This window comes from Trichosurus vulpecula, chromosome 2 (assembly GCF_011100635.1).
Source record: "Trichosurus vulpecula isolate mTriVul1 chromosome 2, mTriVul1.pri, whole genome shotgun sequence".
Classification (NCBI taxonomy): Eukaryota; Metazoa; Chordata; class Mammalia; order Diprotodontia; family Phalangeridae; genus Trichosurus; species Trichosurus vulpecula.
Window position 1 is genome coordinate 48,505,929 of NC_050574.1, and position 22,454 is coordinate 48,528,382.

Genomic DNA, 22,454 nt, shown 5'->3' on the forward strand with positions numbered 1-22,454 from the left:
TGTTCCATTAATGAAGGAAAGAACTAATGCACCCCCCCCCCTTTTTTGTTTTTTTGGACAGAGATGAAAGACGAGGGTCCTATGAATATACCACTGATCGTACATATTATGAGTCTGTTCGAACTCCAGGGTCATATTCTGAAGATCCTCGGAGGGAATATCCAGCCCGAGGGAGAGAATTTTATCCTGATTGGGATCCCTATCAAGGAGACTACTATGAGCCACGATATTATGATGATCCCCGGGAATACAGGGATTACCGAAATGATCCTTATGAACAAGATATAAGGGAATACAGTTACAGGCAGAGGGAGCGGGAAAGAGAGCGAGAACGATTTGAATCTGACCGAGACAGAGACCATGAAAGGAGGCCGATTGAACGTAGTCAGAGTCCGGCCCACTCTCGTCGGGCTCCAAGTCCTGTAGTTCCATCTCCTCAGTCAGAGAGACACCAAAGTGATTCTGAGCGGAGGGTTTACAGCAGGTCTTCAGATCGGAGTGGGAGCTGCAGCTCAGTTTCTCCTCCGAGGTATGATAAGTTTGAAAAAACTCGCATAGACCGTTATACAAAGATTGAAAAGCCTGACAAAGAACGTAGTTTCGATCCAGAGAGAGTCGAGAAAGAGAAACGCCCAGTGAGGAAGGAAAAACCTGAAAGAGCAGAAAAGGACAAGCCTACTTTTCAGCAAAGAAGAAAAGCCAAAATTCACTCCCCTGGTTCTCAGTCTTCAGAAACAGATCCAGAGAATGAGAGAGATCCAAGCCCTGAAAAATTGAAGAGTATCAACAAACAAAGCAAAGAGAAAACTGACAAAGAAGGGACAGCAAAAAACCGCCTAGACCTGATGCCCTGTGTGGTCTTGACTCGAGTGAAAGAAAAAGAAGGGAAGGTTATTGAACAGCCTTTTTTAGAAAAGTTGAGAACTAAGCTTGATAATGACTCTGTGAAATCTCCCTTTCTGGATCAGAGATGCCAGCTCTTTCAAGCTGATGCAGCAAAATCTGGTGATCAGACTAAACTTGATGCTGTCAGATCCAAAGTGCCCAAAGAAAAAGTCCAGGTGAGCCACCCAGAAGTGACTGATAAGGAGGGAAAGCCAAAACCCAAGAAGCACTTAAAGGAATCCACAACCGAAGGAGTGAGTGCTGTGGATCAGGACAAGCTGGAGGCTCGAAAAAGGCGCTTTGCTGATGTGAATTTGAAACCAGATAGGCAAAAACTGGAAGTCAAAAAAAGTAACCTGGATGAAGATGATGCCAAAGCAGTATTTAAACGGCAGCCCGAGCCATCTGCTAGAGAAGTGACAGTTTTAAGGGATGCTGAACCTGAAAAAAAGCCCATAAGGAAAGATATTTTTAGAAGAGAACCTAAAAAACTGGAGAGAATCAAACTGGAAAAACTTATTTCTGCTCCCAGCCCCAAAGAGTGTCAAGAGCTTGCAAGTATTTCTGTGGGGATTATGTCAAAGCCTACCCCTGACCTGCACACTAAGGTAGGAGATACAGTTGAAGAACCAGTGGAAAGTCAAGAAATTTTATCCAAAAAATTTAACCTTATAAAGCCTCAACACAAACAGCCTCAACCATTAGATGATCAAGGAACAGAAAAGGAAGAAATTAAGAAAAACTTGAGTGGCATTCCTGAAGAAATGGCAGAACACAAGCCTGGCCAAGAGAAACCACAGTCAACAGATAATGAGGAAAAAATTGGCATTGATATTGATCACACACAAAGTTACCGAAAACAAATGGAGCAAAGTCGCAGAAAACAGCAGATGGAGCTGGAAATAGCCAAGTCTGAGAAGTTTGGCAGTCCTAAGAAAGAGGTGGATGAATATGAAAGACGCAGCCTTGTTCATGAAGTGGGCAAACCCCCTCAAGATGTCACGGATGACTCTCCTCCAAGCAAAAAGAAAAAGGTAGATCATTTTGATTTTGAAATTGGCACTAAAAGAGAGAGAAATTACAGAAGTTCCCGCCAAATCAGTGAAGATGCAGAAAAGACTGCTTGTTCACCTAGTATCCGTCATTTTCCTTTTCATGAGGAGGATGAGACTGTAGATTCCCCTAGGCTAATACCACTAAAGGAAACCAAAGAGTCTCCCAAAATAGATGAAAAGGGTGTGTCATATTCCAATATGACTGTCAGGGAGGAGGCCCTAAAATTTAATCCTTATGACTCCAGCAAGAAGGAACAGATGGCAGACATGGCCAAAATAAAGCTCTCAGTTTTGAATACTGAAGATGAACCAAATCGGTGGGAATCTCAAATGAAAGCAGAGCCCAATAGAGTTGATGTTAGCTTTCCAAGCAGCATAATTAAGAGAGAGAGCCTTCGAAAACGGTCTCTACATAGAGATTTGGAACCTGGAGAAGTCCCTTCTGATTCAGATGAAGATGGTGAACAGAAATCCCATTCTCCCAAAACTTCGTTGTTGTTAGAGAACTCTCGGTTGTCTTTTTTATTGAGAGACAGAGAAGACAAAGTACGTGAGAGAGATGAAAGGTTGTCTGGTTCTTTAGAAAGGAACAAATTTTATTCTTTTGCACTGGATAAAACAATCACTCCAGACACTAAAGCTTTGCTTGAAAGAGCTAAGTCTCTCTCTTCTTCTAGGGAAGAAAATTGGTCTTTTTTAGATTGGGACTCTAGATTTGCTAGTTTTCGAAACAACAAAGATAAGGAAAAGGTTGACTCTGCACCAAGACCTATCCCCTCTTGGTACATGAAAAAGAAAAAAATTAGGACTGACTCAGAAGGGAAGATGGATGACAAAAAAGATGATCACAAAGAAGAAGAACAGGAAAGGCAAGAATTATTTGCTTCTCGGTTTTTACATAGTTCCATCTTTGAGCAAGATTCTAAACGATTGCAGCATCTAGAAAGGAAGGATGAAGAACTTGATCTCCTTTCCAGTAGGATATATGGGAGGCAGACATCATCTGATGGATCAAACAGCACATCTGATTTGATTCAAGAACCAGTAGTTTTGTTCCACAGCAGATTTATTGAACTCACAAGAATGCAACAAAGAGAAAAAGAAAAAGACCAAAAACCCAAAGAGGTTGAGAAACAAGAGGATAAAGAAAACCGACCTGAGACACTGGAATCTGTTCCTGAGCATAAAGAGCCAGAACTGAAATCGCCCTCTGCAGTCGGGCCACTTCCGAGCTCTACTGTATCCCAAGAATCGGGCCCTTTGTCATTGGAAAAGGAGAAAACAGCAGAGGTGCCTTCAGGAAAAGAAGAAAAGACTATAGAGGTGGTTTCTCTAACAGGAGAACCAAAATGTGTTCCTGAACATGCTACTGTCACTATGGAGCAGCCGGAAAAAATTGACTTGCCCTCAGTATCGGAGACCAACAAAGAAATTGTTCCCGTTCCTTTGGTTTCACAGGAAAACTTGTCAGCTGAGCATCCTTCTTATTTAGATACCAAGCCTCCAACTCCTGGAGCCTCATTTTCTTCTCAGGTAGATATTAGTATAGATCCAGAACCTGAAAGTACCCCATTAATCTCACCACTTTCCAAACCAGTTCAGAAGCCTGAGGAGCCTAGTGAAGTGAAAGAGGAAAAACCTACCCCTGCTGCTAAGACTAATTGTGATACAAGTCAGAAAGTTGAGGTCCTTCCTGAGGTTCAGCCTCCAGGTTCTGATAATGACTTGGAAGTGGAACCACCGGTTGTTGCAAAAGATAAAAAGTCCAACAAAAGCAAACGTTCTAAGACACCAGTACAGCCAACTGTAGTTAGTGTCCCAGAGAAACCAGTCACAAGAAAGAGTGAGAGAATTGACCGGGAAAAACTCAAACGGTCTAGTTCCCCTCGTGGAGAAACACAGAAACTTACTGAGTTAAAGATGGAGGCAGAGAAGATTTCAAGAAATGCTGCTAAATCACCCAGTTCTGCTGTAGAGACTGAAAATGTTGAGCCAACTTTGCCACTCATTCGAACTCGGAGAAGAAATGTGAGGTCTGTTTATGCCAACCCAGGAGACAAGGAAGAACCGTCTCTTGTTAAAGACCTAGTAGAACAACCAAGGTCAACCAGAAAGCGGGACAGAGAAGCCCAGGAGATGGGATCACTTGCTGCTACTCCTAGGAGGGGGAGACCTCCTAAAACCCGCCGGAGGGCTGAGGAAGACATATCACCTGTCAAAGCTGAACAGGATGCAGAAGAGGCAGAACTCAAAGACACAGTGGAGCCTCTCAAACTTGCTGAAGGCTGGCGATCACCTAGATCTCAGAAATTGGCAACTCCCACTGGACTGCAGGGGAAAAAAGGAAAAAGTGAGCAGAAAGTAGATGTTGCAGCTGACCCACCTGAAGAAGCTAATGAGATGGGTGACCAAGAGCCCAATATTAATGATAGCAGTACAAAACCCAAGTCAGACAAAGAGGAGACAGAGACAGGAGGGAATGAGCAGAAACGGGACAAAAAAGAAACAGACCCAGACAAGAATCCACCAGAAACTCCCTCAGTTGAGACTGTGGAGAAGAAACAAGTTCCAGAAAAAAGTTCCAAATATAAGCGAGGAAGGTCTCGAAATACCAAGTCTTCAGTGGACAAAGCATCTCTGTGTCTGAAGAATGTAGAAATTCGTCTCAGTGTCGATGAAGTAAAAGGAGCTTTGCGACCCACCGAAGAGGAAGGAGAACCAATGGCTGTCCCACCCTCAAAGACTAAAAATCCCCCAAAGGATGACAGTCTATCACCCCAGTTTAAGAACGAGCCAGAAGATCTTGTTAATGAGTCAGAAAATGAAGTTGTACGTGAGCCCAAGCAGTCCCCAGAGGCGGCCCAGTTAGCCAAGCAGATTGAGCTGGAGCAGGCTGTTGAAAATATTGCAAAGCTGACAGAGACCTCCCTCGCTGCCTACAAAGAGCCAGCAGCCGAGGTGACAGAGGTCCATCCTGAGGAGGAGGGAGACAAGCCTGCCCACCAGGCCAGCGAGACAGAACTTGCAGCAGCCATTGGATCCATTATCAATGACATTTCCGGTGAGCCAGAAAGCTTCCCAGCTCCCCCAACTTACTCTGCAGAATCTGAAGCTGAAATATCGACAGAGCCTCTTGTGTTGCCATCTCCTCAGGCAGAGATGGAGCCTGAAACCGATGAAGCTGTATCTGGCATCTTGGAAACAGATGCTGTTGTAGAACCTTCGGTGCCACCTGCAAGTGACCCTGCCCCGTCAGCACTCCTGGCTGATCCCAAGGAGCCTGAAGGGACTGTGAACGTATCTCCTAGCTCTGCCCAAGAGCCGGAGGTGGTGTTACAGGACACAGAAGTTTCCCGGAAGGATAGAGTGCGCCAAAAAACAGCTCGGTCTCGTCGGAAGAGAAGTACCAGTAAGAAAGGGGATGCCGTGGAAGCAACTACTCTTGAACCTGAGCAAACCCAAAACAAGTGTCCTGTCACCAGTGAACTGAAGTTAAAACCCCCAGAAACGCCAAAAGAAGACAAGCAAAGTAAAAATTCCCGTCCCATCTCCTCTGAGCCAAATCCTGCTGACTCAAGCAAGAATCCAGGCAATGAAATGATTTCCATCGAACTTGCTGCTGAAGAAGATGCGCCTGCTAAAGCTCCAGCTCCACTGGACCTACCCCCTCAGGCGGTGCCAGTGGATGATGGGAGTCAAGCTAGTTTCAAGGTACGTTCAGCTAGTGAGAATGCACCAATTACCCCACCCAGTGTTCCAAGCACACCCACTCCCACGATTCCTTCTGCAGCTTCAGCCAAGCTCCCCACCCCCATCCCATCTGGGATGGTCCCACATCATTCAAGCACCACTAAGGTGGCAGACTGGATTACGAGGCACGAAGAGGCCCGGGCACGTTCCACCCCACCTCCAGCCCTTCCCCCAGACACAAAGGCCTCTGACATTGATACCAACTCCAGCACTTTGAGAAAGATCCTCATGGAGCCCAAATATGTTTCAGCCACAAGTATCACTTCCACTCATGTCACAGCAGCCATTGCTGAGCCTGTCAGTGCCCCTCGCCTAGAAGAGGGACCTCACCCCCCAGTAGAGTCCATAAAACCAGTTTCAGAAGAGAAACCCTCTGTTCCAATCCCAAATACCTCTGATCTGCCTGCGGCCGAGGCCCCAGTGTTTACTGAGAAAGAAAAGGTCATTACAGTCATTGCTCCCAAAGCCACTTCTGTCATCAGCCGGATGCCTATAAGTAACGATTCGGAAGAGTCTCTACGGGTGACTGCCATGAAGCAGACTCAGTCAGTTCAGACGGGCCTTGGGAACGCGCTTTCTTCTAAATACAAGCCGTGGCCAGGCACGAATGAGAACAGTCGGTTTCACCCAGGATCCATGTCTGTGATTGAAGATCGGCCCTCGGAAACTGGCTCAAGCCCAGGACTTCGAGTGAACACATCAGAAGGTGTGGTGCTCCTGAGTTATTCTGGACAGAAGACTGAAGGTCCCCAGAGAATCAGCGCTAAGATTAGCCAGATTCCTCCAGCAAGTGCCATGGACATTGAGTTCCAGCAGTCGATGTCCAAGCCACAGGTCAAGCAAGAATCCGTTATGTCATCCCAGCCAACTCCCAAATTGGGTTCTCAGACTCCCACAGGTTATGGGAGTGTCCCTACTCACTCTTCCCTGGTCCTAGGATCCCAACCATATTCCACATCTCCCGTGATAGCATCCATTAAGCAAGAGCGCCCATCCTTGGACAAATTAGAGCCAAGTCACTTGTCTGTGTCCACACCTGTCAACCAGGCTGGCCCAGGGAAAGTCCTTTCACAGGCAGCAAACACTCCACCAGTGTTGGTTCACAGCCAGTTGGTACTCTCCCCAAGTATAGTTTCCACCAACAAAAAGCCTTCTGACCCTATCTCACTCAAAGTGGAGACCAAGGCCCTCCAGCCATCCAATTTGAGCCCGGGGCTCGGTTCACATCACCCACCTTCCCTCTCTGGCAAGCTGCATTCAGAAGCAAACCATGTTGGCTCTGGACCCAGTACCCCAACAGATCGAGCCATCTCTCATTTGGGAGTTTTAAAGCAAGAGCCGCATTCTCCCCGTACAAGTGGGCATTCCCCATCTCCGTTCCCAAGGGCTTGTCATCCCAGCAGTACCTCTTCTCCAGTTTTATCCAATAATGCATCAGTCATGTTGGCACCAGGCATTCCTGTGCCTCAGTACATATCTAGTATGCACCCAGAGCAGTCTGTCATCATGCCCCCTCATAGTATCACCCAAACTGTGTCCCTCAGCCATCTATCCCAAGGTGAAGTGCGAATGAACACCCCCCCTCTACCCAGCATCCCCTATGGCATCCGGCCTGAGGGACTGCACTCTCCGAGGGCCACTCTGCAGCCCCAGATAGAGATCCGACCTCAGCGATCTGGTACTCCCCAGCCAGCCCCTCTTGTCCTGCCCCCACTGTCTTCTCAGCATTCTCCTGAAGATGAGATGCACTATCATCATCCTGTGTGCAGAGGGTCAGCTCCTGTGCAGCCTGAAGTGTTAGTCATGCAGCCCGAATACCGGATGCACCCCTATAACGTGCCCCGGGAGATGAGGCTCATAAGGCATCCGCACGTGGCCACCGTCGGCGAGCACCACCTAGACACGAGGCAATCCCGGACCCCGGAAGGGTCAGCGAAAACACCACCAGCCAGCAAGACCCCTCAGCCAGGGAAGGAGACCCCAACCCCCAAAGCACCAGAGGTCACAATGGCCCCCTCCCCCCACAGCGAGCCCCGTCTCCTTAGCGTTCCCCCCGGTGGTGGCCAGCTTCCAGGGCTCCCTCTGACCCCACCTGCGGGCGTGCCCCACGGTGTTCAGATTATTCGTCCCACTGGGGATGTGTACCATGAGTACAGATATGGTGATCTCCGGAGCTATCATACAGCGGCTCAGCTTGGGCACCCTCAGTTTCCTGGTGCTTCCCAGATTGGACTGCCTTCCCGGAGCATGACCCCATCTCAGGTGAGAAAGCAGTGCTCTTCTTTCTCCTTGGGGTGTTGGGTGCACAGACAGCTGCTGGAGAGCGTGAAGGGCTTTCTCAATGCCATGTTAGCAACCACATGGACTCAGGTGGGCCTGAAGAATGAAGCGTAAAAGTTGAGAAGTCTCAGCCCTGCCTGGCATAGGGGAGGATGGTGGCTGGGATGTAAGGGAAGTGGACAGCCTTTTCCCAGAAGCATTTGGAATTTGTGAAGGGTTTTGAGAGAGGGATTGACTCCTAAAGCCTTCCTCTGATGCCTCATTCTGGCTTGGAGTTGACCCCGGGCTCTCCAAAGGCTGTGCCAGTGGAATGCAAGCCCTGGGAAGTCCCAACACGCAGGAAAGGCCTCAAGTCTGAGCCTGGCGATGGACTGTGTGCCTCTTGTCCAAGGAACAGCCTAGTTCAGAGGCTCATCACCAGAAGGTTGATCACCAGGTGATCTTTTTTTCTTTTTTAAATGGCCCTAATAACTCATGAAGACCATCGGCTAAGGTGTGAAGGGGTCACGATCTGCATTGGTGGAGAGAGCGCCCACCGATGAAGTCACAGGTCTTTACAGTGTTGTGTTAGGGCTCTAAAAGTTCCCAAGTAGGCCAGTGAGACCTATTTGATGTCATTATCAAGGCTTTTTAGGACAAAGATGGTTACCTTGAGGATAGTTCCAGTACTCCTTCCTTGAGGCCAAGAGATGTACTTAGATTATCTCTGGATCCCCAACAGCCTGACATCTCCAAAGCACATGGTTTAGGTCCCTCTCAAGTAGGTTGAAGCATAAGGAGAAGAAACCTCCAGAACCTATCTGGTCCTTCCTCAATTTTCTCCATAGGATCATTTGGGAAGTCGGTAGAGGGAAATTTTTGGTAAATGAAATGGATTCTGATGCTCCTTCCCCTCTTCTCATCCCACTTTTTCATTCTTAGATCCCAGCTGAAGGGGAACACACTCATCCTAGCCAGCCTGTGCGAAGCAAAACTCCTCAGGTTTCCCAGGATGTTAAGGCCACTCAGACAGGAGCTCCAGAGCAGACTCAGCACACGGCTGGAAATAGACACGCAAGTCAGTTGGACTCCCATCTCCACATTCAGCGGGCACAGGCAGAAGCCAGTCAGACCTCCTATCCATCCCCTGTGGCTGTCTCCATCAAGACAGATCTGCCATCTCCTCACAACCCCCAGGCAGGGCAGAAACAGCTCCTCTTGATTCCTACCACCTCTGGCCTTGGGGCTCCATCAGGATTACCACGCCCCGAATCTCAGCCAGTTGTCAAGCAAGAGTTATCTCCTCAGCCTATTTCCCAGAGACCTGTTGATATGGTCCAACTTCTGAAGGTGAGTGTGGGGGCAGTGTCTCTTGGCTGTGCTGGGCCCGCCCTTGTTTCCCCCTCCCCCTTTCCATGGTGCTCACTCTCCCTTCCTTCACCCTGTAGAAGTACCCGATTGTGTGGCAGGGCCTCTTGGCTCTAAAGAATGACACCGCTGCCGTGCAGCTCCACTTTGTCTCTGGTAACAACGTCCTGGCCCATCGGTCTCTCCCCACTTCGGAGGTGGGGCCCCCCCTGAGGATCGCCCAGAGGATGCGCCTGGAGGCCTCCCAGCTGGAAGGGGTTACTCGGAGGATGAAGGTAAGTGTGGCTTTGCTCTCTATATTGTTAGGAGGAAAAGCTCTTCTCTAAACCTACCTTAGAGGGCAGTGGGAATGGCTTGTGTTGGTTGGTTTTTAGATAACCATCTGATTCTCTTCCCTTGGTACAGGAGGCTTCTTAGAACTAAGGATTGAATGGTAGACACATTGGCTAGGCCTGGCAGTCCTACCTTTAGAGTGCTTATAGTCTCTGTGAGGAGAGAAGGCTGGGATGTAGAACCAGGGCTGTGGTTTTCTCCTGGCCTGGGTGGGGGATACCTGAGGACTGGCTAATAGATGAGTCCTCATTTTGGAGAGGAGCCTTGGCTATATGGTGCTGGTGGCTGACTAACTGACCAGAATCTCCGACTCCAGGTGGAGACCGATTACTGCCTATTGCTGGCTTTGCCCTGTGGCCGAGACCAGGAGGATGTTGTGAATCAGACCGAGTCCCTCAAGGCTGCATTCATCACCTACCTGCAGACCAAACAGGCTGCGGGCATCATCAACGTTGCCAACCTGGGCTCAAATCAGGTGAGTCCATCCTCCCCCAGGTAGCTTGAGCAATTTAAAAACCTCCATGGATCTTATGATGGCAAGAATGAGAAAGTGTAGGCACAGACTTTGGTCATTGGCGCTCCAACTGGAGAAAGCCCTGAGAGCCTTTTGGGAATGATTTCATATCTTAAGGTGTCTTTCTTCCTCCCCAAGAATCTGTTTCCTAGTGAAGAATTAGGCTCTGGCCAAGTTTATATTGGAACAATCATTGGGAGGGGGTGATGGGACAGGATGACAAAATTCCTGTACCAGAGACCTTTACAGTCAGTGAAGGGAAGTAGAGCTTAAGACATATGGAAAACACATATGAGCTCAGATAAGGAGAGCCACAGGAAGCTGGAGAAAGTATTGAAGGAGCATGGTCCTGAGGGAAAAGTGGTGTTTCAGGGGTTTGGGAGTATGAATGTGGAGTTGAGTGGTCCTGGAGAAACTCTCCCTTGCCCAGCACTTTGTGTTGGGGGCGTGGCTGAATCTTGCCAGAGGCAGTAGACTTGAATGCAGTGGAGTCCCCAGTGCCTTCAGAGGAGCCCTGCCCAGGAGCACTTGGGTCAGCAGCGGCATCATGACCACACCAGTCAGTGCCTTACCCCTCTCCTCTTCGGGATGGAGCTTTTTGAACCCATCTGGGGATAATGATGAAACTGTCATTTAATTGTGGTTGGGAGGGATCATCCAGAGAGAGGTCTTACTTAAGTTCATTCTCTTCATCTCTTCTTCTCTAGCCTGCTTATGTCCTACAGATCTTTCCTCCCTGTGAGTTTTCAGAGAATCACCTCTCCCGCCTGGCCCCTGACCTCCTTGCCAGTATCTCCAACATCTCCCCCCACCTCATGATCATCATCGCCTCTGTGTGAGCCACTGACAGACTGCTGTCCAAGTTGGTTTATTCTTTCCAAGGCCCTGCAGCAAAAACAAAACAAAACAAAACCACGACCACCACCACTACTACTACTACCACCACCGCCATCACCATCACCACCAAATCAGATAAAAGGAAGAAGAGGATGATACAGAAGCAGATTGTGAAGACATTGCTGCCGGATGCCCAGCCTCCTGCCCTGCATGGCCTCGATCAGACTGTGTGTCGCTGGGTGTGGTGCTGCTACCTTGTATGTTTACATGATGCTTTAGCTTACGGACAACGATGCACTCAGCAGGCAGATTGAGGCCTGGGAGCGGGGGTTAAATAAAAAAACATTTTTAAACAAACAGAAAAAGAAAAAAAAAACCTGAACTGCCTTTGCACTAAATTAGTGACTTGGACTTTTGCACAGTTGAAGACATGCTGTGACGTTCTGGATGTCTTGATGTACATTAACATGCATCGCGGACTCAAAATGCAGGACTTGGGAACTTCTGCAGAAATCGAGGGGTCAAGGAACATTTCATTGGATTGTTTTTGCCCCCTTTCCCTAACCCGTTCCCTTTCTCTTCTGGAGCCCCGCCATCCTTCTTAATCAAACTCTCCCGCTGCCACCATCTTTAATTCATCTGGGATGTACAGTTTACATTGGGGAAAAACAGCAATGGGGAAACCTTGGTTTTCCTTCCTGGTGGGATATGCAGAACTCAGTGGGTGTGTGTATATATAAATATATATATATAATATATATAAATATATATAATACTGACTTTAAAAAAAATCAAATCCCCTGACATACATTTTTTTTTAATCTGTGCCAAAAATGTGTTTTCAGAGAAAATCTTATTTTCATACTCAGACTTTGTATCGTCACTCATTTGTAAGTGCGCTTCATTTAAACATGGCTCACCCCTCCCTCCATCCATTCTCCCAATCCTTCGTGGGCCCCCTTCCCCCCTGCCCTGCGATGTGGGAGTGTTATACACTTGTACAAAGAGACTTTTTATTCCCTATCCCTTCCTCTAACACTTATTAATTTATGGAACTGTTTTTTCTCAGCGCAGTTTTGTTTTGTGTGTCCATTGGATTACAAACTTTATTAAAAAATACAAAACATGTTGAGCTTGAATGTGATTGTCAATCTTGAGGGGCAGGGGAGGGTAGACACTGGTTCTTGTAGGCTTCTCCTGCAACCCCATCTGACGTTTGTGCACAAGACAAACCTCTACTCTCTTCTGATCATTTGATGCTTGATGCTCAGTCTCCTTTCTTGTGAGTTATTTTATCTTGTACAAAAGAAAAAATTTTTATCGCAGATCAAGTTGGATTTGGACCATGTTTGTTTTGTGGTGTAGATTATTTGTAAAGCTCAATAGAAGCCCTGCTTGGTTCCTGAGTAACACTGAAGGCACTTATAATTTTGATACCCAGAATAAACAACCCCTGAAAGGAACTTGCAAATTTTAAGCAAGCTTTGTTTCCTTGTTTTCATCTCTCCAACCCTGGAAATTGGGCATCCATTCATGAAGGAGCTTCCCAAATCCTTCTTCGTAAGATGCCTTGGGACATCAGGCCTATCCAAATCTTGATAATCTGCCCAGATTTAGGACCAGTCATGTCTTTATTGGATGTTCCCTTGGGAATGTTCTGGGCTTGTACAGGGCAGCTTCCTGGACTACTCAGGTACGAGAGTGTGCTAGGAAGGGGGTGGTAAAGCACAAACTAAGGCATGAACTAAGGTCTCTGCTTTCCACCCGTCTATGAGGTCATCTTTGACTACTCCAGCCAAAAAGGATGCTGTCCTGTTTAGCAACTGGTTCCATCTTAGATCAAGAAAAGGGAGATCTAAGAAGGCTGTGTCCATGGGGGTGGCAGCCACCAGGAGAGGAGACTTATGACTGGAAAAAAACTTTCTAAAGCCTGGAACTTGAGAGACAAGAACGGGTCGCCAAAGATGAGAACAATGTTCCAACCTCATGCCTACTGTGTTAGGCCACAAACATGCTGTCATTTACCCCCATTTTACTGCAAGCGATAAAAGAACTGAGAGTGGTTTAAGTACAGTGGAAAAGATCTAAGACGCAGATGAGTTAGATGGCTTCCAGGCTCTGCATCCCAAGGCAGAGGGGTGGTTTATATACCCTGTCCTATTGAACTATGTTTGCAAAAGTTCTGCCTTTTCTTTATTCCTTTATTTCCTTATTCCCCCCCAAAGGGGGAAATCGAGGTGTGTACTAAAGGCCAAGCCCCACAAGCCCTGGACCAAGGGTGGGGAAGCCTTCGGCCTAGAGGCCCCTTGGCCTTCTGACTGAATCCAAACTTCACAGAACAAATCCCTTTAATAAACGGATGTTATATAAAACTTGGACTCAGTCAAAAGGCCACACCCAAGGACCTAGAAGGCCACAGGTGACCTTGAGACCACAGGTTCCCCATCAATGCCCTGGAGTAATAAAATCATGGCTAGGCAGTGTGGAATTCAATGGTATTAATCCTGCCGACATCACATACCAAGTGGCTCTCGAGCAAGAGTATTTGTGATTGCTAAGTCACCAGCACTGATAAGGACCAGAGAACACTGGTAGACTGAGAAAGGGCAACAATCTGATTTTAAAATAAGAGAAAGAGAAGGAAGTCTGTGAACCACAAGCCAGTGAACTTGACTTCCAGTCGTGGCAACGCTATCAAATGCACCATTTAAGGAATGGTTGGTGACTTTGCAGAAGAGGTCATCTGCAATTTTGTGTTTAGTTCTGAGCATTACCATTATGGAGGACATTGAGCTGGAGTGTGGTATGAGGACAGAGAGAGCCTCAAGGGTCATGCCGTGGAAAAGAGCAGCTGAAGGAGGTGAGATTAAGCTTAATGATGGTCAAACAAGACCATCATTTCTGTTCTTGACAAGCGTCACCCCTCATCCCTAGATGAGGGAAATGTGGCTATAACTTAGCCAGATTGTAGCAAAGCATTTAATAGTCTCTGATGTTCTTCTCGTGGAGAAGACAGATGTATGGGATAGCCAATAAACAGTTACGACAGAACCCTAAAGTGGTGGTTCCATGTCCACATGGTGGACTCTCCTGGAGTACTCCAGAGATCCTGTGCTCAGCTGTGTATGATTTAATACTCATTATCAATGGCTTGGATTAAAAGCTACAATGCTTATTAAATTTGTATGTGACACAGTTGGGAAATCTAGTTAAGAAACTGACATAAGCAAAGACATCTTTGACAGGCCATGAACATGGCCAAGTCTAGCATATGATGAAAAGATAAATCCTACACTTGGGCCCCCAAACCCAACTTCATGCATACGAGATGGGATATGTATGGTCAGGACACCGTTCAGGGGGAGGAGATGAGTGGGAAAACCCTGGGTCTGATATACTGAAAGTCAATCAAAATCGCTGAACGTGACCTGACTGCCATAAAAGCACATGTCAACTCGGGCTTCATTAAGACAGGCAGTGCCCAAGACCAGACGACAGCTGGAGTTTTGCTTAGTTCTGAGCATCATGATTTTAGAATGGTGTGGATAAGCTGCAGCATAACCCAAGGTGGGTGGTGGGTGACCAAGATGACTGAGCCTCGGGGGGCTTCTCACTTGCTAGTTTTGGATGGCTGTGCCAACGGATGGCATCTTTGTATATTCAGAGGGTCACCCAGTGGACAAGAGATCAGACTTCTACTTAGGTCTGGAAAGCATAGTGAGGAGCAATGGGTTGGAATAGGCAGATTAGGGCCCTCAGTCCCCAGCTGGGACAGTGGATAGCATGGGACTCTGGCCTCAGATACTTCTGGCCTGTGTGACCCTGGATGTTACTTGGCCGCTCTCAGCCTGTTTCCTCATTCCCAACAGGAATAACGGCATCTCCCTCTCAGGGGGGTTGTGAGGGTCAGATAAGCTAAGAAAGCGGCCTTCACTGAAGGTCTTCAAGAAGAGGCCAGATGACCACGTGAGCATGCTGGAGAAGGGATTCAGGCCAGATGGCCTCTGAAGGGCACCAGCACAGCCCTGGGTTTAGAGAAGAGTTGGGGTCAAGGCCCTGTGGGTCAGGTCCCACAATTCAGTAGAGGTGAGACTCCTAGCAAAGCATTAACAAAACCGCTGAGCAGTGACAGAAGGAGAAAAGCAGAAAAGAAAGGAAGTTAAGTATACCCTGATAAACAGTTCCCAAGCCCTTCTACTCAGGTGAATTTTATCTTCACCAACATTCACGTTTTGCTCCTTCCCCAGACTTTTCATGTTGGGGGGAGGTGGGGCAGGGCCCTAAGCAACCTGAATAAAAATGACAAAGGAACCTACAGGAAGGGCAGGGAGGACACATCTCCAGGATCACCTGGTCCCAAGTTTCCATCCTGTCAGTCATGGGGATGCCAGAGACCCATGTAACTGTTGACCATTTCATCCCAGAGGAAGGCAAAAGAAGCCTGTGGCTCCCCCTCCCCACCTCACGCCAGCTCACACATCCCACCCTCCAACTGGCCAGGGAGATAGCTGCTTCTTCCCAGGGCCAGGGTGGCCCTGACTGCTGCAGTGGCCACAAGGCCTTTTCACAAGGGTGGGAAGGCCAGAAGTGCAAGCCCAGCCTGAAGCAGCAACGTGCGGTCTCCCAGCCTTGCAGTGCCCAGCCCAGAGCCTTTGCCGGTACTGCCCACAAACATCCCTCACTTGCCAGTTCTGGATGGCTCCCCTCCCATCCTTGCCCAGTCCCACAGCAACTTCTGGAGCTTTAGAAAATAATCCAATTTATTCTCTCTAGGGATCCAGGGTGCTTTGTTCATCTTTAAATAAAGAGTCAGGAGAGAGGGGTGTCTGCCATGGCCCTTGCCCACCCACACCTCCACTCCCTTCATTCAGCCACAGTGGGTGGAGGGGGCTCCGCCAGGGCAGGCTGGCCCTCAGCCCCTTCCCGGGGGCGGAAAAGCAGTTCTCCGGCTTGCAACACCTGCTCTGCCTGCCACGTGCTGCTTGGGCCATACTGCTGGTAGAAGTCTGTATCTGCTTGAAACATGACCAGGGCCTGGGCTGTGTGGATCCGGACATGCTGGGCCAAGCTGTTGGCATCCAGGAACTTCTCACCACATGAATCACAGGCATAGAGGATCTGGGTATTTGGGTCTGTCAGAGAATCAGAAGAGAGGCCATGTTGGAATTAGAGGCAGGCAGTGTTGCTGCAAGCACTGCCTCCCAGCCCTGGGGGAAAGGACTGGCTCACAGGCCTGACTGGAAAGTTCTGGTCCTGGAAGGTGTGAGGAGCCCTGCCTCACTGGATAGAATCTTAGGGCTGGAAGGAAGCCCAGAAGGCTCCTAGTCCAGCTGTACTCCCGAAGGGACACCCTCTGCAACACCCTCACTAAGCGGTCATCCGGCTTCTGCATGAACACTGCCAGGGTCAGGGAGGCTCACTACCTTCCAAGGCAGCTCATTCCATTTTTGGACAGTTTTCCCTTACACTGAGCTGAAATCTACTTCTCAGACGTCTGCACCCATTACATCTGAGTCCTCTTGAGGCCAAGGAGAACACAGCTCATCACAGTTTCACATGGCAACCCTTCAAAGAGTTGGAGGTGGAGACCATGTCTCCTTTTCCCTCTATTTCTTTCCACTGATGCTCACGTGGCATAGCCCCCATTCTGTCCCTATTGCAGTCCTTTCTCTGGACATGCTAGCACACAGAAGAGACCCCCGTGCTCTGGGGGTGGATCTAGGACTGCAGGACCACCATTCACCTCTTTCTGCACACCATGCTTCTCTGAGACCCTTAACAAAGCCAGTTCCTTTGGCTTCCTCGCAGCCATCAGAGCTATCATGAGCCTCCAGGGTAGAAGCTCCCCAGGCCTTTTCCACACAGGCCGCACCTGCTAGCTCCTCTGAGTGTCCAGTGGATTCCTTTGAACTCAGATCTTTACTGCTATTGAATCTCCTCTGGATCAGGCTGGCTCACCACCGGCTGACCTCCAAGACCACAGTCCTGCCGCATCTGGACGTTACTTCCAGCATCCTAGCTTTCTGTCCCTACACAGCTGACACGTGCCCTCTATGCCTTCACGAAGCCACGGATAAAGTGTACTACCTGTGTGACCTTGAGCCGGTCACAATTTCTCTGGCCTCAGTCTCTTCATTGGGAGGCAGTGTGGTGTGGTGGAAGGAGCACTGGGCTGGAGTAAGGAGACCCGAGTTTGAGTCCCAGCTCTGCCAGTGACTAGCTGTGTGACCTTGGGCAAGTCCCTTGACTTCTCTGGGCCTCAGTTTCCTCATCTGTAAAATGAGGAGGATGGACCAGATGACCTCTAATGCCCTTTCCAGCTACAGCGATCTATGAATCTTTAAGTCCGAAAAAAAAAAACCCAAACAAAAAAACTGACAGTAAGATTTCTCCGCTGGTGAAAGTGGCAGGCAGCGGGTTCAATGGAGTTAGGATGACCACTCGTGGGGATGCTGGACAAGACATTCCTGTTTGGGTACAAGCTGGACAGGATGCGGGCTGCGGCCTCCTCCAGGTGTGTGACCACAGACTCTCTGAGGCCCTTCCTGCTCTCTGACCGCTGCTGGACAGGCTGGGCCCAGGACCCTTCCTGGAGCACTCCACCAGGAGCACTCCCTCCCTCCCTCCCTCCCTCCGGGCTGATGTCGGTCCAGTCACTCGTAACCACATCTTCCTCACCTGCTTCCTGCACCTGCTTCACGGCTTTGGTGATCTCAGCTTTGAGGGCTTCCGTCTCATCCGCCGTCACTGCGGCCCCAACAGGCACCACTGTGGGGTGGGGGGGAGGACAGGGGGGGCGCTGAGGGAGGCCATCCCCACCCTCTGCACAGGCCGCCTCCATCCCAAGACCCGCCCCCACTGCTCCCCTTCCCCCTCCCCCCACCTGTAAGCTGGGTGACGGCTGTGGCAGCCAGCGCCTCTGTGGCCAGGGTGACCATGTCATCAGAGGCGACAGTGACGATGTTGACCTCATCGCCCTCATCTGGCTCTACGATCTTGATGCCCGCCTTGCCCTGATGAACCGTCTTCACATGGGAGCGAAGGTTGTCCACACGGTTGAAACCACGTCCGCACTTGTCACAGAGGAAGGGTTTTTCCCCTGGGTAAGGAGAGGGGCAGGGACAAGGAAGACAGTGTGGTCACAGCCCCAGCCTTCTCTCCAGACAACCCAAGTCCACCTGAAGAGCCCTGCGGGTCTAGGAAGGGCATAACCTGTTGTCTTGAGACCCTGTCCTGGGGCTGCTTCCGTGTGTGAGCCAAGGCTGACGCTTCTTCCTCCCAGAGCCTCCCCAAGGCAGGAAAGACCGTTAGCGCATGGACCTCTCTAGGTGGTACTTATGGGTCACACCACGAGAAGTTTGGGACAGGCTGAGATTCTGTTTCCCACCAGGTGACTTCCCACCCCATGAACACAGAATGAGCCTGGGATCTTGCATCAGGGCCCTGAACTAGAATTCAAACTCACGCATGGGGGGGAGCAGCTGGGGAAGAGGAACAAAGTACCCTAAGCCTTCCATGGCTCAAAGCCTGGCACCTGAGCTAGCCCCCAACAGAGGAGCCTGAGGGATGTGCCACACTCCTGACACAATCATGTAGGACAGGGTGGAAAAGAATGCTGGATTTGGGTGGGGGTGGGGGGTCAAGATCCTAACGTTGAAAGCTGGACAGCGCTTGGAAGAGCTCAGGCCCAACTTGCTTTCTAGAGAAGGGAAATGAGGCCCACGCAGGTGCAGGGGGTTGGGGCCCAGCTCCAAGCCCAGAGGTCCTCAGCCTCTCCCAGCCAGCTTTCTCTGGGCCCTCTCGAGGCCAGGAGGATGAGCGCTCCAGCTCTCCACCCTGGAACCCCTGGGTTCAGACGGCATTCTCTCCCGGGCTCGCAGACTCACAACTGCTGCTGCCTCCCGAAGGCTCTCCCCGCTCCTCAAGATGCCCCGCCCAGGACCCACCTGTGTGGATGATGATGTGCTTGGACAGATCCCCTACGTTGACAAAGGCTTTGCTGCACACGCTGCACTTGTGTGGGCGGATGTTGTCATGATGGCGGATGTGGTTGGCCAGCTGGCTAGACTGGACAAACCTGCGGGGGAGGGGGCAGTGAGACTGGAGCAAGAATGAGCCAGTATTCAACAAGAAAAACAGTCCAAGAGAATGGGATGGGCAGCAAATGGAACAGAGCCAGGAGTTGAATCCAGATCCTCGGACTCCAAATTCAAGGCAAAGAGCCCCATAGAATGGAAGAACAGGCCCTGGGCCTGGATGTGTGGATGCTGAGAAGGGGCAGACAGCATGATATGGGCCTCACACTCTGGTGGTGCCTGGGATTGAGGGGGCTGGGGCGGGGGGAAGGGGGACCTGCATGGGTGTTCAGGGAGCGGGGATGGGGGTATTGAGGGGGGAACCCCCTGCAGGCAGTGACCTTTTGCCACAGCGCTCACAGACGTAGGGCTTCTCGCCAGTGTGCTGGCGCACGTGGGCGATGAGGGAGCTGGCCTGGGTGAAAGCCTTTCCACAGATGAGGCACTGACACGGCTTCTCTCCTGCAGCAGGACAGGGATGTGGGAGGGGAGATGGGGTGAGCATGAGGCCTGGACCGCTCCCCTCTCCCCCTTGGCCATGGGCTCCTGTTCACCTGTGTGGATGCGCACGTGCCTCTGCAGGGCACCAGGGTCTGCAAACTGCCTCTGACAGTGGACACAGACGTAAGGCTTCTCCCCACTGTGGATTCGAAGGTGCCGCTTCAGGTTTCCTGGAAGAAGGAGGGGTGGGAGGGGGGCAGCACAGAGGCTGAGGCTGAGAGAGACAAGGGGCTAGAAGGAGGCAACGAGGAGGCCCCAGCCGGGGCCAGGGCTCTGTGGAACTGCATAAGGTTCAGAAGTGGGGAGAGGGGCAGGGGTTTCTACCTGAGGTGGTGAACTGCTTGCCACACTCCCTGCACTTCAGGGGTCCATCCGCAATATGTATCTTTAGATGCGCTTTCAGGTTGCCCACCTGTACTTGGGAGAGGGTGGGGGAAGCCCCTCAGAGGAGGCACTCTGAAGAGAGCTCCTGCAGGCCCCTCTTGAGGCCAGTGGCCCACCCCAGCCACACTGTCCATGGAGGCTGCTCCCCCAGAGATGGAACCTTTCTGGTGCTCCAGTCCATGGGCTAAGGGCTAACCTGGAGAAGGCCTCAGGGCTCTGCCACACCTTCCCACAGGTAACCAAACCTCAGTCTAATCACGCCTTAAGCCCCCTGGGCAGTTCTGTGCTTGGGCCATACTAAGGCCACACTTTTCCTTGTACTCTGTGTTATTAGTGTGCACACACATGACCCACACAGTGGGAATGGGGCTGGATGCCCCGAGGGCAGCCCAGAGTCTCTTTAGAGCAGTCCTGTGCCCCTCCATTGGGCTATGTGCCTCTTCTCAGAAAAATGTTTTGAAATGCACACACTATAGGGGACTACAAAGGAAAATAATGCATAGCTGAAACATTTTTGAGACCAAGCTCCAGGATCCCAGGCTGAGTTCCTGGAGGAGGTACTGCCGGCCTGGGGCTGTGCCCTCACCTGGTTGAACTTCTTGTCACAGTGAGGGCACTTGTGCTCCTTGTCAGTGTCATGGGTCTCCAGGTGCCTCATCTTGGAGGTGGGGTCGGAGAAGGAGCGCCCACAGTAGTCGCACTGGTAGGGTTTCTCGCCGCTGTGCACCAGCTGGTGGCGCTTCAGATTGCCCGAGGTGGTGAAGAGTTTGCCACAGTCGTCACAGCGGTACCGGGCCTCGCCTGTGTGGCGCTTCTTGTGAAGGTTGAGCAGGCTGATAAGCCGATAGCTCTTGCCACACTCCTCACAACCGTAGGGCTTCAAGGGGCTGGGGAGGGAAGCCGAGGTGAGCAGGGGCCAAACTGGGCCAACCTGGGCCCTGGACCAGCCATCTCTCCATGGGGGCTTGTGTTGAGGCCAGGAGGGAAGTCCAGCCCTGGGGGAAGGTGGGGGGATGCTCTGGAAAGAGGTGAGAGTGGGGGCACGAAGGCAGGGCTAAGGGAGAAAGATGTCCCTTGTCAGAGATGCTGGAGAAGCGGAGACTAGATGGCCTTGGAGGAAGGTTCCCTCCTCTCAATTTCTGTATCGTGGGGAGCTGGGTGGGGGCTTCCTTCCAGGTGTGGAGTCAACGAGCAAGGGTGGTTAGCCATGGCCTGTGGGGGTGCCTTTACCTGTGTGTTTTCTCATGGGCCTTGCAGGCCGCAGGGTCAGAAAAGGCCTTGTTACACTCCCGGCACGAAAAGGGCTTCTCTCCAGTGTGGATGCGGATGTGCCGCTTGAAGTTTCCTGTATGAGTGAACTCCTTCCCACAATCCTGTGGAGAATGGCAGAGTTCGGGGTGAGGGGCCAAGAGGCGGCTCGGGGGAACGAGATGGGTCAAGAGGCTTCGAGGAAGAGGGCTACCTCACACTTGTGAATGACAGAGCCATACGCCTTGGACTCAGTGCGGTCGCTGTAGGTGCCCGAGCGTAAGACTCGAGCCTCCCCAACGTTCTCCTGCCCAGAGTCTGTGCCTACAGATTCCTCGTTCTCCTCGGGGGGCTCTCCATTCTCCAGCTGGGGCCTGTTCTCCTCGGCTGGGCTGATCTCCCCTAAGGCTGCTCCTTCGGGGCTTGTGTCCTCCTGCTCCTCATCCTCCCTCACTGGCTCAACCTCCATTTCTGCAATGAAACAAGCCTTGGAGGAACTCTGGAGGGCACAGTGGGGCTGTCTACCCAGGGATCTTCACTGAGGGGACACTGAAAGGCTGTACCCTAGCCTTGGCCTCGGGCAGCACTCCGAAAGGGAGGCAGCTAATGGAGGACTTGAGACTGGGAGAATGAGTAAGCCTGGAGACTGGAGTTTCCCTGGGACAGTCTCACCCAAAGATGCCACTGGCTCCTGGGACTGGCATCTCAGAGCTTCTAAAAGATGGGCAGAATTTCCTGGTGAAGGTTCAGTTAACAAAGATTTATCATGCACCTACCATGTGTCCAGTACTGTGCTGGTTACGTTTAAGGTCCAAACAGAGAGCTTACGCTCTCTTTAGGGAGTTAAAACCTAAGTGGAAGTGCTAAATGACATGCTCCAGATTGCAAGTGCCACTAGGAATTGGGAAGGAGCTCTATGTGGGACAACGAAGTCGGGGAGGGAGAGGCTTTGGGAATCCTCAGCCAGCGGAGCATCGTAGCGCCGTGGACAAGATTAGAGACGTGATGCTGCCCTGACCGCTGACCTGCCGGGCCATTCGCATGAGCTGCTCCACTTCTCTGGGTCTCTGCTTCCCCCTCTGAAAAGTGAGAATGATGGGAAACAGAGAGAGAGAAAAATGGTGAAGATGAGGATCTGGAACAAAGCATGATCACGCGGCCAACCGCATCAAAGGAATGTAAACATCTTTGCCCCTTAAAAAAAGGTTAGCTTCATGTACAGAATTAGCTTTTGTGTATTTGAAA

At 50.6% G+C, this 22,454-nt stretch overlaps 2 protein-coding genes across 7 annotated transcripts in view; one reads left to right on the forward strand and one right to left on the reverse strand.

Moving 5' to 3' along the window:
• The window catches only part of SPEN (spen family transcriptional repressor), a 77,858-nt gene extending 65,718 nt beyond the window's left edge, over positions 1-12,140 (forward strand). For all 3 annotated transcript variants that reach the window (XM_036744313.1, XM_036744314.1, XM_036744315.1), the window contains 5 exons: positions 62-7,952; positions 8,892-9,299; positions 9,398-9,592; positions 9,967-10,125; positions 10,872-12,140. In XM_036744313.1, coding sequence (XP_036600208.1) covers positions 62-7,952; positions 8,892-9,299; positions 9,398-9,592; positions 9,967-10,125; positions 10,872-11,003 — 8,785 coding nt within the window. In that variant the 3' untranslated portion in view covers positions 11,004-12,140. The remainder of the gene's footprint in view (positions 1-61; positions 7,953-8,891; positions 9,300-9,397; positions 9,593-9,966; positions 10,126-10,871) is intronic.
• A 3,603-nt stretch (positions 12,141-15,743) lies between these two features.
• The window catches only part of ZBTB17 (zinc finger and BTB domain containing 17), a 60,725-nt gene continuing 54,014 nt past the window's right edge, over positions 15,744-22,454 (reverse strand). For all 4 annotated transcript variants that reach the window (XM_036747227.1, XM_036747230.1, XM_036747228.1 and 1 more), the window contains 11 exons: positions 22,235-22,288; positions 21,424-21,680; positions 21,192-21,334; positions 20,548-20,848; positions 19,902-19,989; positions 19,631-19,747; positions 19,418-19,538; positions 18,948-19,078; positions 17,885-18,100; positions 17,680-17,769; positions 15,744-16,133 (listed from right to left, as the gene is read on the reverse strand). In XM_036747227.1, coding sequence (XP_036603122.1) covers positions 15,865-16,133; positions 17,680-17,769; positions 17,885-18,100; positions 18,948-19,078; positions 19,418-19,538; positions 19,631-19,747; positions 19,902-19,989; positions 20,548-20,848; positions 21,192-21,334; positions 21,424-21,680; positions 22,235-22,288 — 1,787 coding nt within the window. In that variant the 3' untranslated portion in view covers positions 15,744-15,864. The remainder of the gene's footprint in view (positions 16,134-17,679; positions 17,770-17,884; positions 18,101-18,947; positions 19,079-19,417; positions 19,539-19,630; positions 19,748-19,901; positions 19,990-20,547; positions 20,849-21,191; positions 21,335-21,423; positions 21,681-22,234; positions 22,289-22,454) is intronic.